Source organism: Geotrypetes seraphini, chromosome 1 (genome assembly GCF_902459505.1).
Source record: "Geotrypetes seraphini chromosome 1, aGeoSer1.1, whole genome shotgun sequence".
Lineage (NCBI taxonomy): Eukaryota > Metazoa > Chordata > Amphibia > Gymnophiona > Dermophiidae > Geotrypetes > Geotrypetes seraphini.
The window spans coordinates 29,944,097-29,964,749 of record NC_047084.1 but is presented as its reverse complement, the minus strand read 5'-3'; the positions used below and the strand labels follow the sequence as shown (position 1 = coordinate 29,964,749).

Genomic DNA, 20,653 nt, shown 5'->3' with positions numbered 1-20,653 from the left:
CAAAGGTTGCTGTGGAGGCAGCTAAATTTGTGAAACCTCTGTGGAACATGGAGAGGATCTTTAGTTGTAAAAGAAAAGCCAGGGATCGCCTGAGTTTTGTTGTATTGCAACAGGTAGCAATCTGAACAGGCTAGATGAGCCTTAGGTTTCTTAACTTCCATCTTATTCTATATTTTCTATGAAATGTCTCATTCCTTCAGACTTCTATCTTGAGTACTGACACCCAGCTGCCCTATTCACCTTTATCCTTTCAATCTTTCTGGGAGCTGTTGGGAATTTGCAGAACCCTATAAAAGCAAGAACCTAAGCATTGCAGTGGATGGAACCATGCTCTCTTGGCCCTCAAATGCCTGCCTGGAATATAGTTGCTTGAAAACATTTATTTTTATTTAATTTTCCCCCACTTAACATTCTATCATCATCATCATCAAGAATAATTACTCAAACAACTCCATCTTAACATCACATACCATCACTCTTCAGCATGTGGCTACACTTACACCCTGAATTCCCTATGCCCATTTTACTCACCCTCCCAACATTTAAACCCCTCCCTCCTTCCACTAATACATCACCAAATGTATTATTTAATTAATTTGTTTTCACCTAAGAGCTCAGAATGGGTTACAAGTTAAACATACATAAAATACAGTTAGCATGGCTAGAGTTAATAGTTATCTCAACAAGAAATCTCCCATCATACATACTACAAATTCAATCCTTTAGCCCCAATGCATTTGTTGCCATATTTGGAATGGTTGCCAAATGTTTTGAAACAAGGCTACTCAGTTACACTTTAATGCAATTAATTTCAGCATCAGGTATATATGATGTACTTTGCCTAGAACATTTGCCATCATGGGCATAATAGATTGCTTCCAGGCCTTGGCAAGAAGTATCCTGTCTGCCATGACTATATGCATTTGTGTCGCCCTCCTCTGTACCTTTTCTAATTCCACTATATCTTTTTTGAGATATGGCAACCAGAACTGCAGACAGTATTTGAGGTGTGGCCGTACCATAGAGAGATACAAGGGCATTATAACATTTTTATCTTTGTTTTCCATTCCTTTCCCGATAATTCCCAACATTCTATTTGCTTTCTTAGAAGTCGCTGTGCATTGAGCTTAGAGTTTCAACGTATGCTCAACAATGACATCTAGATCCTTTTCCTGGGCAGTGACTCCTAAAACAGAACCCATCATCACATAGCTATAGTTTGGGTTTCTCTTTTCCACATGCATCACTTTGTACTTGCTTGCATTAAAAGTCATCTGCCATTTTGACACCTAGTCTTCCAGTCTCACAAGGTCCTCTTGCAATTTTTCACAATCCTTTTGCGATTTAATAACTTTTAAACAACTTTGTGTCATCAGCAAATTTAATTATCTCACTAGTTATTCCCATCTCAAGATCATTGATAAAATACGTATGTTAAAAAACAGTGGTCTCAGCACAGACCCCTGGGGAACCCTACTATTTACATCTAATACACCCCTCCAATTCTTTTATGTTCTTATTGAAAATTATTTTCAACCATGAGCATATACTTATGAACAGGAGGAAAAAAGCCTCAGATCCCCGTCCCAAGTCAGAACTTGTCTTGTTTGAAGTCTAGAAAGGGTAACAACCTCACTGGCTTAAAAAAAAAACCAACTTCCTTCCCTGTCGATTGTTCAACATTCTTATATTTTAATGGATTTGTTAGTTTATTCCTCCTGTTCATATGTATATGCTCATGGTTGAAAATAATTTTCATTTTCAATAAGAACATAAAAGAATTGGAGGTGTGCATTAGATGTGGATTGAAACTTACCCATTCCACCTGCATATTTAAAGTAGTGGAACCTCACTATTTACCCTTCTCCATTGAGAATATTGACCATTTATACCCACTGTTTTCTGTCTTTCAACCAGTTCTCAAGCCATAAAAGGACATTACGTCCTATCCCATGACTTTCTAATTTCCTCAGAAGTCTTTCATGAGGTACTTGTCAAATGCTTTTTGAAAATCCAAATATACAATATCAACCGGTTCACCTTTATCCACGTGTTCATTCACCCCTTCAAAGAAATGGCGAGGCAAGATTTCCCTTGACTAAAACCATGTTGGCTTTCTCTCATTAATCCACGCTTACGTATATGTGCAGTTGTTTTGTTCTTTATAATATTCTCTACCATTTTGCACAGTATAGACGTCAGACTCACTGGTCTATAATTTCCCGGATCACCTTTGGAACCCCTTTTAAAAAATGGTGTCACGTTGGCCACCCTCCAGTCTTCTGATACTATGCTGGTTTTTAAAGAAAAATTACAAATTACTAATAGTTCTGCAAGTTCATTTTTCAATTCTATCAACACTCTGGGATGTATACCATGCGGTCCAGGTGATTTGCTACTGTTCAATTTGTCAAATTGATCCATTACATCATCCAGTGTTTTGGAGATTTGTACGCATTTCTCTGATTCATCAAAATTGAATTCAATTTCTGACACCAGTATCTCCCTCACATCTTCCTCAGTGAAGACCGAGGGAAAGAATTCATGTCCTTGTCTTCCCTGAGAGCCCCTTTTATCACTCGGTCGTCTAGCAGTCCAACCAATTCTCTTCCCAATTTCTTGCTTTTAATATACCTAGAAATGTTTTTACTGTGTGTTTTTCCTTCCAGCACAATCTTCTTTTCGAAATCTCTATTAGTCTTCCTTATTAGCACCTTGCATTTGATTTGACATGCCTTGTGTTGTTTACAATTATTTTCAGTCAGATCCTTCTTCCACTTTCTGAAGGATTCTCTTTTAGCTCTAATAGCTTCCTTCACTTGAATGTTTCACCTTCTCTCCCAGAGCCACAGTCACTTTTGACACATTCGCAGGGGTACCTGGCAGTATCGTTAGTGCCAATGTGGATGAGCAGCATTAAATAGAAGTCATCAGGCTTGATGAGTCTCGGCAAGCTCTCCGTAACATCTTGGATTTTGGCATCAGGCAGACAGCATACCTCTCGTGACATGTCTGGTCTGCAGATGAATGCTTCTGTACTCGGAAGGGAATCGCCAACTACCACTGCCTTACACCTCCTAGTGGTCATGGATTCAATAATTTTTGGGATCTCAACCTTTGGTCCTTCCTCTCCTTGGGATGCTCTCATCTCCTCCACTTCCAAGACAGTATACCGGTTCTTCAGTTCACAGGCGGGGGGGAGTCACAGTACCAATCTTGCAGTAATCTGTTCCGTAATCTAAGTCCAACTGCCTTTCCTCAGCACAGCCTCTTCTTCCCCACTGCTGGAAATCTTTGATGCCTCATGAATCATTTCATTGATGTACCTCTCATTCTCACGGATACTTCTCAGTCTTGCCACCTCCTTTCTCAGTTCTTTTACTGCCTTCATGAGAGATTCAAGCTAAAGACAGCTTGTACATGGAACTACTCCCTCTGCCTGGGTAACATTTTCTGTCTGCAGAGAGACAGAAGTTGTAACCTGAGCAGCAGCTTTGGTGATATGATGTTTCCCAGCCATACTATGGTGCAGAAGTACTTACACCCGGAAGAAAATAAAGAAAGGGCAGAAAAATCCTACCAAAGTAATGCCCTGTTCATGGTTGGCTAGAGAGTCTATAAATCAAAAAGCTCTACCTTTCCTCAACAGCTATCTGTGCCCTAATCTGATGATATGCCCTGAAATGCAACCTAAGGCAGACAGTAGTTCACAGGTTGCTCTGAAAACTATCTTTAATGCAGATCCTCTAAACCTCTCTCTTAGAACCAGGCTTACTGAGGGATTACGCACTAGGCCAGCATTCCTCCCCTCAAGGATCACCTGTGGAGTATGATCTCTTAAGAAAGTCCTCAGAGTGCACATTCTTCTTTTACAGAGTTGCTTTCCTCTGGAGGAAAGATCCAGAGTAAAGCTGTAAAATCTTTCACCAGTCTAGTGTTCACCAATCTCCTACAGTCTAGTGTTCCAAAGAAATCCTAATAGCGAGTGTACATAGTTGAACTGTTTGCTATTTACTTCTGCCTATACTGTATATAGTTGATACTGAACACTGGGTTTTTTATTTTATTTTATTTTTTTTAAGAATCCAAGTAAACCCTTTGTTTTAGAACTTAGAATTCTGGCCTGGACTGACTTATTGAATGAAAGGAGTGTGCCGAGTAGATTACTGTACCCTCTGGCAGTGGTGTAGTAATGGGGGGGTGGACCGCCTCAGGCATGGTCTTCCTATGGGCGCGGCACCCCTCCTTCTCTCCACGCTCCCCGCTCTCCTCCTTGCTGTGTGCGCCCCTTGCCTTCCCCCAAACCTTTTTTACTTCCTTGGTGCGAGGTTGCTGCCTGCGTCGACATCGGTGCTCTCTCTGATGTCACTTCTGGGACCCACGGCTAGGAAGTGATGTCAAAGGACGAGCTGACACCGATGTGGGCATGCTGCTCATGCCAGAGAAGTTAAAAAGGTACAGGGGAAAAGGAAGGGGGCACACGTGCGGCAGGGAGGGGTGGGGTAGAGGGCGCCACTGCCCACTGATCTTCCAGTGCAAACTGGTCCCAGCTCTGACCTTTCTACATAATTATAAAATTTGCGAGAAGTAACCTGCTTGACCCTTACCTGAGAAAGGTAGTTATACTTTTATTTAAGTACAATACCCTTTCAGCGACCTACAGTAAGTCATTCCAAAAAGAAATGTTTACTCAAGAGTATCCATTTCCAACTCTGATTCACCCAGAAAATGCCTCCAAACAATGCAGTGATCACCTTTCACCCATCGACACTGCAAACCCTCCAGTAAGCTCCAAGATCAGATTTCTAAGTGAGAAATGAAAACCAATACTTGCACAAGCACAGAAACCAAAAGGATGATGAGTTCAATGCTAATATCTTCAGCAGGGCAAATGAAGACCAATGATTTGATTCAGTTACTTCTCTCAGAAAGCAAGAGTTATACACTCCTCCCTCCGTATTCGTGGTAGTTAGGGGCAGAGCCTGCCCGCGAATAAGGAAAAATCACAAATAACTTTTCTAGGTACTTGTCCAGGCTCAGAGCTCAGTTATGTCCTCTCACTTTTCTGGAATGCAGCGGCCAGTGAAAATCAGAAGGTGCATGTCCCTAAAGAATGACACAGGGAAAAAAATCTGTCCCCATACGGGGACCACCATCCCCTTTACTGCCCCGTCCCCTTCACCGCCCCGACCCTGCCGTCCCTTTTGCCGCCCCGTCCCCATAGCATCCACCCTTCCCTCTCATCACCACACTGCCCTTCAACGGCCCGAGAATCTTCCTCCCTCCCCCTTACCTTCGCGGTGTAAAGAAACTTAAGGGAGGTAAGGCACGCAGTCGCCGATCACACACACGGCCCCTTTGGAAAGCTTACAGACTAATAAAGAGACTTCCAGTGGCGTTAGATGGCCTAAAGCGCTTATGGAGGCATGATTCTGGCACCAACTTTTTAGGTACTGCAAACTCTGTTAAAAACATTATTTAAACAGCATTTTTTTTAACTGAGCTTGGGTGCCTAAATAAAACAAAAACAAAAATTGGTGCTGGTTAGGTTTTTCTGGACAACCCTAATGGAACACTCATTCGTTTGGCTGAAAATAGGGCTCAAAGTTAGAAGCTTAACTTAGGGCTTAAATTTAGGAGTTCAGTAGTAGTAGGTTTTTTGGTATTTTAAAAAAATGTTGTATGGTATTTGAACTCAAGAAAGCATGGGACAGACACAGAGGCTTTTTGTTTACTGCATTTAATATCATTGCACCAGTCCCAAGTTTTCTGCTTCTCTCCCTGTTTCCACCATTGTAGAGATGTACTGTACAGCATCTGCTCTTCTCTAGTGTCTGGGAACCTCTCCTGTTTTAATTGAGAAGTCAAATAAAGCTGTTAAGTGGTAAAATCAGCACCTCCTTTGCTTTCTTAAATTCCTGGATGTACCCCATTAAGTCCCATAATCTTGTTTATTTCCAATTGTACCATTCACAGAATACTAACTTCTTGCAAACAGCAATGCGCTCACTAATAATTAAACATTCACTCACAATTATCTGAAAAAGTAAGTATACTTACATGATCCTTGAAATATTGTAGTCTTGCCCGATATTTCTTTCTTGCTAACCACATTTTGACCCATGATTGAATCTAAGACAAATATATAAATGGACAAAAATTCATGCAGCAAGGGGCCAGTCTTCAGTGTCTTAAAAATAAATAAAATACATTTGCATAAAGGTTCCCTCAAATTTAAAAAAATTGTTAGCTTGTATGGTACCTTATTAAACAAATTATAAAACTTGATACATAGAGCTATAAAAATATTGGAGGCAATATTCAGAACCACTTATGCTCTCAGCATTGAGTATTGACTAACCATTTACTTTAAATATTGGCAGACATTAAGTTGAATTTTGACTATACAGTGAAATATGGTTTTACCTTCTAATTTCCTTTTCTTAAGTCCTACCAGATTAGTCCAAATGTCCATCAACCAGTAAATGGGAGATAGAGACAATCAAATTTGAGCACTGCTCTACATAGGGGCACAGAGTAGATAGAGACCTTTGGTACTAAATAGGAAAGCAATTTTAAAGCAACTAAGAATCAGTTCTTTCAAAAAAAGGGATTAAAAAATAAAAAATTAATGCCCAAACCTCTGGAACAAACTATATTACAAAACTTTGTATAGACAGGAACCAACAATAACAGCAGCACAGATGAGGGAGGGATCCTGGACTGGTCTAGTAGGACTCAAGTAAAGGAAATTAGCTGGGCAAGACCAAATTTCACCTTCCTTATTGTCACTATCAGACCAGTCCAGAACTAATGGGATGCATCAAAGCTCCATTGAAAGTAGGCTGCTGGATGAGCAGCTGAGGAACCTCTCAATCTGATCTCAAATCTGACTTGGATAAGAGGAGATAACAGTGGATCTACTATAAAATAGCTGCCATTCTTGCACTCTCAGGCAAAGAAATGTGGCACTGAGAATAAAGGAAGCAAGTGGCTGTTAACAGAAGAGAAAGAAGCTTCTGAAGCTGAATGGTAGCTCCCAGCCAACATACCATCACTGTCAGAATCAGTTGCTATAAGACTATGACATAGGCCACATCATCCTGAAGGGATGCACAGCATGAACATCTTTTCACTCACTCAGAAGCTGACTCTATGCTGTATCAACAGCAATGTTTCCACACTAACTGCACATCCATCATGACAGACCTGAACACCACACTGGTACTTTACAAGTCAGCTGTGAATGGCTCCTGGTACAAGCAGGTAAACAAAGAATTACAATTTACCACTCTACAAAAAAGGCTGCACCCAGACAGATAACTCCATCAGCACTGCTACCTTAATTTTCAGATGAAATGCTCGAGTAAGAAGCCATTTAAAAATTTATCTTCCTTGTCCCCCTTTTTTTTTTTGGGGGGGGGGGGAGAAGAGGGGCAGCTAACCCCAAATTTTGAGGCCTCTAGTGACAGAAAAACCTCAAACTCCTCTAGGTATCACTTCAATCAAACTCCAAAGAGAAACCTTGAAACTCTTAAGATATTCCCCAGCTCAACTAAAACCCTATTTTTTTCAGTGAGCCAGGAACAGAACACTTGCATGATATGTCAATCAAGCATCTACTGGAGACATAGGAATAATGAAGGACTCTATCTATATGGTACTGTATAGCAAACAGAGCCCAAATTTTTTGGGCCTCTGTTTCCCATGTGTTAGATCAGTGTTTCTCAACATGGTCCTGGAGTACCCCCCTTGTCAGTCAGGTTTTCAAGATATCCACAATGAATATGAATAAAAACTTGATCTGCATACACTGCCTTCATTATATACAAATGCCTTTCATGCATATTCATTCTGGATATCCTAAAAACCAGACTGACAAGGGGGGTACTCCAGGACAGAGTTGAGAAATACCATGCTAGATGATGGACAAAACTCATTGGTTCTGGACTGGTCTAGTAGTCATGATAAGGAACATAAGAGTTAATATAAAGACAAAATATATCCAAATATCTTGGGCATGTTTTCTGGTGATAGGGTTAGAATTTATATGGATATTAGCATATTCAGCTACTAATTCTATTCAAATTAGACTGCAGAAATAGCAAGGATTACTTATATAGAAACATGTTGGCAGATAAAGGTCAAATGGCCAATCCAGTCTACCCATCAAACAGCATCCATTATCTCCTTTTCTCGCTGAGACCCCATATGCTTTTCTTAAATTCAGATACAGTCTTTGAGTCTGTTTCCACAACCTCTACCGGAAGACTATGCCAAGCATCTACCACTCTTTCTGTAAAGAAGTATTTCCTTAGATTATTCCTGAGCCTATCACCTCTTAACTTCATCCAATGTCCTCTACTTCCAAAGTTTTCCTTTCTTTGAAAAAGACTCATCTCCTGAACATGAATGCTACAGAGATATTTAAACTTCTCTACCATATCCCCCTCTCTCCCATCTTTATTCCAGAGTATATACTATTAAGGTCTCTAAGTCTGTCCCCATACGATTTATGACAAAGACAACTAACCAATTTTATAGCAGCCCTCTAGACTGACTCCATCCTATTTTTTTTTTTTTTTTAAGGTGCGGTCTCCAAAATTGTACACAGTATTCTAAATAAGGTCTCACGAGAGAATTATACAATGGCATTATCACCTCTTTTTTCCTAATGGCTATTCCTCTTCTTATGCACCCAAGCATCTTCCTGGCTTTGATCATTGCCTTTTCTACCTGTTTTGCCACCCTAAGATTAGACACAATCACTCCCCAAGTCCCAGTTTTCTTCTGTACACAGAAGTACTTCACCTCCTATACCGCTCTCCTGGATTTTTGTAGCCCAAGTGCATGACCTTGCATTTTTTAGCATTAAATCTTAATTACCAGTTACCAGACCATTCTTCAAGCTTCACCAGATCCTGCCTCATATTATCCACACCTTCTGGTTTATTTACCCTATTACAGACCTTGGTATCATCCGCAAAAAAGACAAATTTTGCCAGACAGTCTTTCCACAAAATCACTCACAAAGATGTTAAAAAGAGTCGGCCCAAGGACATATCCCTGCTGCACTCCACTAACAACCTTTTCCTCCGAGCAAACTCCATTTAACACTACCCTTGGTCTCCTTCCACTTAAGCAGATTTTAATCCAGTTTGCTATTTTAGGGCCCATACCGAATACACTCAAGTTTATTTATCAATCACCTATGCAGCACTGTCAAAAGCTTTGCTAAAGTCCAAGAACACTACATCTGGCTACAGTATATATGTATACAATGTTATGTCAGTAGAGTCTGATTTAGATGAATCTCTCCAAGGCTCCAGAAGGGTAAGGAGGAAGCTCCATACAGTCTTTCCTTACCCCACTGGAATCAGTCAGCATCTGAGCTAGGCCCTGCCCATCTGTCATCAGCAAGATCCCCAGCCCTGTTTAAAGGGCTGACACTAAAAAATGACCACCTCATTTCCAAGGCTCCAGGAGGGTAAGGAGGAAGTTCCATCCAGTCTCTCCTTACCTCACCGGAATCAGCCAATGTTGGAGCTAGGCCCCGCCTACCAACATCAACATCATCATCATCAGGATCTCCAGCCCTGTTTAATGGGTTGATGCCCAGGCAGGCCTCTCCTGCTGGTGGCCCCTGCATAAGGGCCCTTTGTGTAGCTCTTCGTGTGCTTCTAGCATGGTCCTAATAAGTCTATTAGGTTATTAAGTAAACCAAATAATTATCGTTTCTTTCATTCCCCAACTCATTCCAGCACAATGACTATCTTCATACAGGCCTCAAGCAAACCTCACAATTATACAACCCAAAAAACAGACTCCCAGGGAAACTACCAGACCAATCAGGTTATACAAGATCTTAATTACACTAACTTTCTTAAAGTATGAACTTCTATGTTTAACTAATATTTAGCTATGCTCATAGTACCTTGACACTTGAATTAACAAACCAGAAGCTTCTCAATTCTCATTAAATACCTTATATATAGACAATAATGTATATTAAAAACTAAAAACTATGTTAAAGTATATATATGGTAATAACCCCTCTATTCATTTCAGAAACTATTAGATACTAAAATCCTTTCTGCTAGTGACTGGCTGTGTTATGGGCAATTGTCTCACTATGTGAATTCCTTACCTAGACAGGCTTTGTTGGACATAGTTCAAGACACGTTATCTGAGGCCCTCTGCTTAACAGCTCAAGACCCCACCCCACTCAGTGTTTACCATCGCTATTTGCAGGGGCTGGCTGGAGACCTGGACTACAGAGCCTTGGCTGAATCCTGGTCTTTGGACCTACAAACCACAATTACAGAGTCCATGATAAAGAGGGGCTTTACATTGAGATCACGTATCCTGGTAGCAGCAGTAGAGAGGGAACGATATTATAAATTCTTGGTTCGTGCCTATATGGCACCCATAAGAGCACATCAAGCCCACATCAGTGCTTCAGCAAGGTGCCCCAGATGTGCGGCTGCCAGAGCAACTCTTGGACACATGTTTCTGCTATGCCCCGGTATTCAAGCCTACTGGCGGCGTATAGGACGTACAATACAGTCTCTATGGAATTGCTCCTGGACACGGACGTCGACTTTTCTCTTTACATTGAAATTCTCCTTGGACCCGGTTACACCAGGGGTGAATGCATTTGTACAAAGAGCTATTCTGGTGGGCATAAAGACTATTTTACAATGCTGGTTGTCCCCGCACACGCCTTCTGTTTCGCAATGGCGGACTCAGATGATTTATTGGGCTGGTTATGAAAGACAAGATGTTCTAGACATACATTCTAAGAAAGGGGTTCAATATCTTCGATGCTGGAGACCTTTTTGTTTAACTTTGTCTCCCGTAGCGAAAGCTAGATTATTGGAGTGAACCTATTCAGGCAAGTTTAACAGTGGCTGTTCCCTGGGGGGGGGGAATGGGAGGGGGGATCATTTATCAGTGTAATGCACTATGTTATGACTTGTATTTTATGTTTGTTGTTTATCGGAAATAATAAAACAAATTTAAACATATATGGTAATAACGTCTAACAATCTAAGAATGTCTTTTCCCTACATCCTCTCAGTTCAATATATCAACAATCATCCCTTCCATAAATAAAAACCTTAACAACTGTGAACTGGCTTTACATGTTATGTTTAACACTCCTAGATCTGCTAAATCTAGGAGATGATCACCAAATATCTCACAGCACTTTCCCGACACGTAACTCAACCTATAGGAAATCCAAAGCAAGAAAAAACATCATACCTACAGATCAGAGATCTACTGACAATTCAAACACCCTCAACAACCAGATAACAATCATCTATGGTAAAAAAACAAACAAAAAACCCAAAAACCAGAAAATGACACCCACTAACAGGAAATACTCAAACTTACTACCTATCACTATCTCATATCGACATAGGACAGTTTAACCACTTCTGCTTGATGCATATATATCAATACAAGATCTGTAAATAACAAGTTACTATTGCCAAATGAACTAATCTCCACTGGAGAGGTAGGTCTCACCTTATCATCTGAAACATGGCTTAAAGAGACATGCAGCCTAGAACTCTTTCACCTCTGCCTCACTGGATACAGCATTCTTCACTCACCCAGATCAGACAAACAAGGGGGTGGACTTGCATCAATTTACAAAAGTTTCTTTCACATAATTGATTCTGCTACATTACCAGTTTTAGAATACAAGGTTTGTAAACTACAAGCTGAAAATGACAATTACACTAGCACTATTGATCTACTGCTGATATACCGCCCTCCAAAATCATGTCCCAAATTTACCCTAAACTACAAGAAGTAATATCAAGGATGTCATGCCAATTTACTAGAATCATCCTAGGAGACAAACATTCTTCTGGAATCTTATGACAATCTAATAGTCCAGGACTTCAAAAAATTCCTGTCAAACAGCCATCTGGAACTTATGCTCTCAGGTCTAACTCGTGAGAGAGGTCACACCATTGACTTTATAGCAACCAACCCAACACATTTCCCTACTATCATTTAATCTTTCCCTCTATATGGGAAGCAAAATCAACAAACCAACTAAACAAAAAAATCTTAAGCAGAGGAAAAATAGATCCCACCCAACTCTGGATCAAAGTATCTGAACAATTGGGATGATCACTTACCTACGACACAGAAAAACTAGAGAACTGGGATAGAATAATTCTACAATCACTAGATGCCATTGCCTCCACATGTCTTTGCAGTATCAGAGTATGTAGACTCATGCCTTAGTACACAGAGAAACCTAAAGACAGAAAAGGGATAGGGGAGAGGAATTGGGACTTGTATACCGCCTTTTTGTAGTTATACAACCACATTCAAAGCGATTTACATATAGGCACTTCAAGCATTTTCCTTATCTGTCCTAGTGGACTCACAATCTATTTTTAAGCATGCTGTCACTTAAAAAGACAAAGGTAGAATTGTCACTCATGCCCACAGACTTTTATGGAAATCAGCCAAAAACATACAAACACCACATAAATGAAGCTATGAAAACATACTACTTCTTGGAAATTGAAAACAAAACCTTCAACATCAAGCAACTAATTTCAACTAATTTGCTCCACCACCACACTCCCTGCCCCAGGCATTGCTGACATAAGTTCACAATCAAATATACAGAAATTAGCTGACTTTTTGTTAAACAAGATCAAGGGAGTACAAACTGATATAAATAACCTTCAAAACACTATAATCCCAGTGCATCAACCAGATCCTAAAATCACAGACCCTTGCAAAGCCAAACAAATCTGAAGCAATTTTGATTCTCTTACCCCAGATGACATTTTCAACTGAAAAGAAACAGAAATATGATAGCAGATAAAAGCCAAATGGTCCATGCAGTCTGCCCATCCACAGCATCCACTATTTCCTCCTCTTTATCACCTTTACTGGGAGTCTATTCCACGCATCTACCACCCTTTCTGCAAAGAGGCAAATCTTACCCAACAGCCCTTCAGCAACATCACTTACAAATTTTTTTTTTTAAAAAACCTCCAACAAAAAACCCAGGCCCAAGAACTAAGCCTTGAGGCATACCCAAGGCCGGATTAAAGGATAGGCCTAAGAGGCACGTACCTAGGGTCCAACATTGTCATGGGGGCCCCCAGGGCCGACGTTATAGGGAGCAAACATGGCAGCTGCCCTGGGCCCCACAGATCCAGGGGGCCCTGTGGTCCAAAGTGCTTTATTAAAAAGCTACCGGTAAATTTTCCTTTTCAGAGGGGCCCAACACGGCAGCCGTTCTTACAAACTGCCGGCGGCTGCCCGAAGCTTTTCCTCTCCAGCGATCTGCCTTGTTGGAAACAGGAAGTTACGGCAGAGAGAAAACTTCGGAGCAGCCACCGGCAGTTTGTGAGAAATGCTGCCCTCTGAAAAGGAAACTCCCGGACGACGCTGCCCACGCTTCTGCCGCACATGCCTCAGCTCAGGTCAGAAAAGACTGCAGGTAGACGAGACCCATCCCTACCGGCTCTCGTGGGTTCCAGTGCACTGGCTTTCCTATTGCTGCCGGGGCTCCCAGTTCGGATCTGCGCGGGGAAAAGAGCTTTAATTGAGGGAGAGGAAGGTGATGCGGGAATGTGCTGTTTCAATTAGGGGTTTTCTAATCAGATCAGCTTCGACAAGCCATTGTGGTGCCGATACATACTACGGCATTTTTTTTCCTTGTGCAGGTGTCAGTTTAAACGCTTTATTCTAGCCGGCCGGTAGGTTGGGTTTCATTATCCCGCCTTTGAGGTCAGGCTGGCCTGCTTTCTCTATTGGGGCTCTGACTGACTCGAAGATCTTCTTCCAGAAGCTTCTGTTTTGTCCGCTTTAGATGTATGGGATATTTACTTGTTTTTAAAATGTTTGGGCTTTTTAATGTTTTTTTCAGCCTGACTTGAAGTTCAAAATCTTGTTTGTCTTATGTAGGATGACCTTCTGAGTGAATAATAAGTTGTGGAGAAATTGAAGCAAAACTGAAGCGTCTGTGCAGGAGTGGGTAAATAGAGAGACAACCAAGAGGTTTTTGACATAAATGTTATTTCATTTATAACGAGTAGTTAGCTTTACAGTTATTTTTCTTTTTTGTTTAAGTTGTTAACACTTCGAATCCCGAAAGTTAGAATAGTATGCACGGTGACTTTAATTTTTAAAGTAAACGTATATAACAAATTATTATCCTTAGAGTGAAGAATTCCAGTAATTTGGGAACCTAAAAAGCCACACTTTGTTTTATGCAGTTTATACACAACAGCTTTAAAACAAACAATTTTCATAGAAAAATTGACAGAAAAAGAGTGGGTAGGTAGTGGGAGAAGGGTGTTGGTTTATATTTTTCATGTTTATGTACTGCAGAGGCACAAACATTTACAAATGATGGTGCCAAACAATACTTATTACTTTTTCCAGGCTCCTATGAATGTGTGTGTTTAATGTTGCATTGAAAGAAAGGAAATTATGCTCCTATAATATGTTTTGGGATAATCTGTAGGAGCAGGCTATCAAATATCATGGGGATGGCAGGTACGTTTCACTTAAAAGCAATCTTCTGCAATTGCCAGCAAATGAAAAAGGGCAGGATTTTGTTTGCCAGTGATAGGTATGCTAATCTTTATTTTGAAAAAAAAAAAAAAAAAAAAGAAATACAAGTAGAAATAAAGAAATAAATAAGAAAACAAATAAATGGGGGCAGGGTACGGGCAGGGCAGGAGCGGGTCAGGGCCAGGGGGACCCAGTGTACTTGTGTGCCTAGGGGCCCTCGAAGAATTAATCCTGCCCTGGGCATACCACTCGTAACATCCCTTATCCAACAAAAGCTGTGTTCTAGATAAATGTCCTTCACGTCTCTTCACATACTTCCCAAAGACTATAACACTATGGCTAGTCTCACTCAACAACTTATTAGTGACTGGCGAATTGCCAGAATGTATGGAACGCATTGCACTCACACTGATTCCTAAAATCCAAGGAGCAGACCTATCCAACCCTCAATTTTCTGACTAATTGCTGGTATTACTCTATTAAATCAAACTACTCGAAACCCTAATTTGCACTCGACTCTCTACCTACATTAATAAATTCTCCTGTCTTCATGTCACTCATTTTGGTTTCCACACATATCACTGCACAGAACTCCTACTACTGACCTTACCATCAAAATTAAACAGATGTTGAGTATAGGACAACAGTCAATTCTACTCTAATTTGACATAACAGCCACCTTTGACTCTGTAGACCATGACTTATTACTTACCAAACTAAATGAACTAGACCTAACCGTGTCAGTTCTCAAATGGTTTGGACACTTTCTAACAAATAGAGAATACTGTTTCTGGAAAGATGACAGTCTCTCTCAAACCTGGAAATTCTTCTGCTCTGCAATGTCCCCCAGAGTTCCCCTCTATCCCCCATATTATTCAACATATTTATGAGCTTCCTAGGTGACATCTCCTTCACTAAGGGAGAATACATTCTATCCTATGCAAATTACATCTTCCTGCTCATTCCACTTGGAACAGGCTTGAATGAAACATTCACAAAAGCATCAGATGGCATAGGAAAAAAAATATGTTCCTGGGCGTTACATAAATTCAAGCTAACACAAACAAAACCAATTACTATGGTTCCACAACTCATCTCAGACAGTCCTCACATCCCTATTACTACCATCAGGAACTACTCTAGACAAAACTGCCAAAGTTCTAGGAATGATACTCAACTCCTCTCTCTCAAATGAACCCCAGATCTCCAACTTATGGAGAAAAACCTTTTACCAGCGGAAGCAACTAAGACTGATCTGCCCTTACTTCCCCAATCACCATTTTGTCATCCTAGTCCAAATGCTGGTCTTATCTAAGCTTGACTATTGCAACTCACTATATACTGGTCTGAATTCCTCTCTCAAAATACAGCAATCAGACTGATCTTCAGACTAAAAAAAATATGACACTATATCAGAATATTACAACAAACTTCATGCATGAATCACATGCAAGCTATCCTGCATCGTTCCATACCCTACATGCTAACACCTCAGAGAAAATAATTCAACTCTTCTCTAAATCACACTTATCTAGGATCCACAGCACAAACCTACTAATGCTTTCTTCATCCAAAGGAGTCAAATACAAACAAATCTATAACTCCCTTTTCACCTATACAATCATCAGAACTTGTAAATCACCTGTACAATCATCAGAACTTGTAGATCACGTTGAATCTATTCCAGATAAGTGTGATACAGAAATTCAGATGAGATTAGATGAATATCGTGGCTGATAAACCCACTGATCACTTGTGTGAGTTACTGGAGTGCTGAATGTTGTCTCCCCTTCCAGTTTCAAGTTTGTATATAAAATGTTAGATTTCTACTTAATCAATAGGGGTGTGCTGCATGAAAATTTTCATTTCAAATAATTTCTTGTGTCTTTTACAGGCATTTTCATTTTGTTAGGGAAAAGGGAGGTTCCCCCTTTTTTTTCATTACAGGAGGTCTCTTTCTGGGGAAGATATTTTCCTTCTCCAAGGACCCTCAGCCACAAGAGGGCATCTGCTTAAACTCAGGGGCAAGAAATTTCATGGTGACACCAGAAAGTATTTCTTTACCGAAAGAGTGGTTGATCATTGGAACAAGCTTCCGATACAGGTAATCGAGGCCAACAGCGTGCCAGATTTTAAGGGTAAATGGGATGCCCATGTGGGATCCCTAAGAGGGTGGAGTTAAGGATGGGTCATTAAGAGCGGGATCTCCAGGAGAGCAGACTTAGGGGGGTGGGTCTGTGGAGTGGGCAGACTTGATGGGCTATGGCCCTTATCTGCCGTCATTTTTCTATGTTTCTATGTTTCTAAATGTGTGCAGTATTAAAGACATATGAAGAAACTTGAAATTTTGGGATTTTCCATCATTTCAGGAAAAAACAACAACATGGGAAATGGTGTTGACATGCCCCATTTATTTCAAATGAAAATATTTCCCTATTAACCAAACTCCCAAGCAGCAGGAATACTGTATTCATAAGTAGAGAGACCAAGATTCCTCACCCTACCGCCCCCCCCCCCCCATCTCCAAACTAAGGACTGCTATCTAAAACTTGGTGTTAACTTTAGCACCGGTTAAAAGTGGTGGATCCAGCCACTTTCAACTATTTTCTTATAAATTAACTTTTATGTTGGGAAAGTGAATAGAAAAAGGAAATTGTCATCATGCACTACTAACAGCATCTGAGCTTAAAAGGAGGAACATCAAAAGCGCGTCGGACATTGGCAAGCAGACAATCTCGCGCCGACATCTGTATGCAGGACCAATGTGAGCTGCCAGTTCCGCCACTTTCACATCTTACCGTTAGCATTCTGAGGGGGTGTGGGGAGGGAACCCCCTACACTATACTTAAAACTGCTCATGCTCCCGCTGGGGGTGTGGTACCCCCCTCACTAAACTGAAAACTTCCGAACAGCGAGAGAACAGAAGTTTTCAGTGTACTGGGAGGGGTTCCCCCTCCAACGGGAGCGCAACCACTTCTAAGTGTAGTGGGGGTTCCCCCCACTCCCCTCGGAACACTAGTGGTAAGGCGTTAAAGCGGCGGAATCAATGGCACGCATTGGTCTTGCGCACAGGTGTCAGCGTGCCAATGTCCTGCGTGCTTTCGTTGGTATACCAAGCTTAAAGTGCCCTTTTATTCTAGAATTCAACAGGCAGTGGCTACACAGAGTTTAAAATTTAACATACCTTGATGATGCCCAGAATGTTTCCTTGAAGCACTCGCAGGCGATCGGTGTATAATTTCCTCTGTTTATAGCCTTTCCAGGATGCCTAATTAAAATGGGGAAGGGGAGGGACCCTTCATCAAATGAATTATTGTAAAACAACTTCAACATTCATACATACTAATTTCTGTGAACATCATAACAAATTTTTCTAAGAATGAAGCTCTGGTTCTTTTTTTTTTTTTTAAGAGATCACAATATTGGTACTAGAAAATGGAACTCTTTGTTCATCTTTGAAAGACAGAGCTTAAGTAATAAAACTGGAAATTTCACCACCTCTACTATAGTAGGCTCGTTCAGCTCTTGGCCTGAGTCTGTCCCTGCTTACATACCAATGTAAGGATCTATCCAGGACCTTCTCCACTGACCACTGTAAGTCAGTAGAGAGATAAGATGCAGACCATCTGGTTAAAGCATCCTCCTTCTGGGACTGCTGATCAAGTTTCAAGTTTATTTAAAATCTGATTGATTGCCTAATCATATATTCAAGGCGATGCACAATTCTAAAAACAATCTTCATATAAACCAGATACACTGGTGAGTGCTGTACTGTGATAGAAGATTGCTTGAGAGAAGCAGGGTGTGTTTGGGCTTAACCCTTGGGCCTACTTATTTTCTGATGCATCTGAAGCCTTCCTTGACTTTTTCAGTTATGTCCAGTGTGGTGTGTTATTTGAAGAGTGGAACAGCCACTTGGCCCTCAATTAAACAGGATCAAGAAAATAAAACCTTCTCTGGAGTTGGACTATTGAAGGAGGTACAAAATTACTCCTATTGGGAAGGATCTGTGTGAAATTGAATCTCAGAAGAGAGAATGTGTTGACTTAAAGGAAAAGGTTTGCCCTAGAATCCAGGAGGCTTGTTACCACTAAAAAGACTGATGAAATGGACCACCAGGTCTTACAATAGGCTGGTGGAGGCCTGCAAGGCATCAGGAGGAAGGGGGGGGGACAGGGTGTAGAGCCTGGCAGGGAGGGAGGGGGACTGGGGGCAGAACCTGATAAGGCAGGGGGACTGGGGGCAGAACCTGGCAAGGTAGGGGAGGGAGGGAGGGAGCTGAGTGCAGAGCCTGGAAGGGCAGGGCACTTGAATATAGACCTCTCCTGGTTTATATTTTGTTAGCAGTTCTGACTTGATGCCAACATGTGTCATCCTCATTACATCAGCTTCAGCAAAATCAGAAAGATTTTAAAAATCATTTGTGTGACTGGAGGAATACTAACTATTAATGGACATATAAGTTACACATGCATCTTGCCAATCTAGGTACAAGTACTTACACCAATTCTTTGGCTGGAGAAAGTGGTTGAACCTAAACATATGTATATTTACCCAGTCATGCTAGTATTTTATAGAATAGGCTCAAAAGGTACTCTACAGCTTAGGGGCAGAAACACAGAGCACTGTGACTGGATAAGTCCTGAAATGTAAGTCTTCTTTTGTGTGGCCTTGGATGTTGGTGAGAAAAGCCACAACAGTCAAACTTTTGGATAAGTTCCCAGAAGCAAACTCTAAAGTCTGCTATTGAGATAGAGACTCAGTCAATCAATTAATGGGGAAACCAACTTATTGGCAAAATATCACTGAGGGTGATCAAAGACAATATATCAAAAATAGAAAAAAAATCACTCCCCTATAAGATGTTCAAACAGTTTCACAATAATGATGATATCTGTTTAAACAAAATTCAAAAAATATATATGCTCAGAGACTTGAAGGCAAAAAACAAGGGGTGATTGAGATGGGGACAGCGGTGCCATATCTGGGTTTGGCAACATGAAATCTTGCTACTATTTGGGATTCTGCAAGACTACTTTTGGAAACAGGATACTGGGCTAGATGGACCATTGGTTTACCCAAGAATGGCTATTCTTATGTTTATCCAAATATAGGGGCTTCTTTACAGAACTGACCTCTAAGTGTAATAGAGCTCTGGACAATAACACTACAATTCTTCTTGTTCCCTATGATCCTGAGCAAATCACTTAACCCTCCGCTGCTTTAGGTACACACTTAAAATTGTAAACCCTCAGGGACAGGAAAATACTTACTTACATCTGAATACTTTACTTGAACTACTTAGAAATGTATGAGCTAAATCCAAATCTTACCTAGCTGTGGCTTGACTTCTGCCCAATGTTTTTTGAAGGCTATATGAGGGTAACAACTTCCTGATACCTTTACCACTTGGCTTTCTGAGAATTCAACAGCACAGTTAGGACTATTGCTTAAGAGAGTGATTAAGGGATAACAGCAAGAGTGCATACTGCATAGGGGTCCTTCTTGTTAAGAAGCTGATCCTTCTGGAGGGAGCCATATAGAAACACAGAAGATTTTAACAGATAAAGGCCATTTGGGTTTCCCAGTTTGCTATCAAAAGTCTTAAATTACTTTGCAACGATGACTTTCTACTTTGAAGACAACATCAGAGATGATAGCCTCCAGGTCTCCTATTTGATAACTGCTAGATCATCCCTTCCAAGAAGGTAGGTGGCCCTTATATTCCTTCAATTCACATGCATTATTTTGCACATATCTGGATTAAAGTAGAGCTGCCAAACCTTAATGTTTTCTACAGCTATTGGTCTGTTTCCTCTTTCAGATTTTCACTTCTGCAAACTCTCTCTTCTAACTCTTTCCCAATATCGCTTATAAAGACTGAAGCTGACCTAAACCTATCATGTACTATATACTTGTAGTACTCCTGCAAGAACTTTGAATCTACAAGATGACTACTAGTGGTAAGAAAACAGACAGTCCTAGCAATGTGGAATAATAACAAAAGAATTCCATTGTAACAGGGTTTGGCAGAAGTCTCATGGGTAATTCCTAGATGAACAATTCCTATGCTCATCTTATTAGCTGTAAC

At 40.7% G+C, this 20,653-nt stretch overlaps 1 protein-coding gene across 3 annotated transcripts in view; it reads right to left on the bottom strand.

Annotated features, from left to right (window-relative positions):
• IQGAP2 (IQ motif containing GTPase activating protein 2) overlaps positions 1 to 20,653 on the bottom strand; it is a 511,872-nt gene that overhangs the window by 87,807 nt on the left and 403,412 nt on the right. For all 3 annotated transcript variants that reach the window (XM_033929310.1, XM_033929312.1, XM_033929311.1), the window contains 2 exons: positions 17,747 to 17,830; positions 6,061 to 6,132 (listed from right to left, as the gene is read on the bottom strand). In XM_033929310.1, coding sequence (XP_033785201.1) covers positions 6,061 to 6,132; positions 17,747 to 17,830 — 156 coding nt within the window. The remainder of the gene's footprint in view (positions 1 to 6,060; positions 6,133 to 17,746; positions 17,831 to 20,653) is intronic.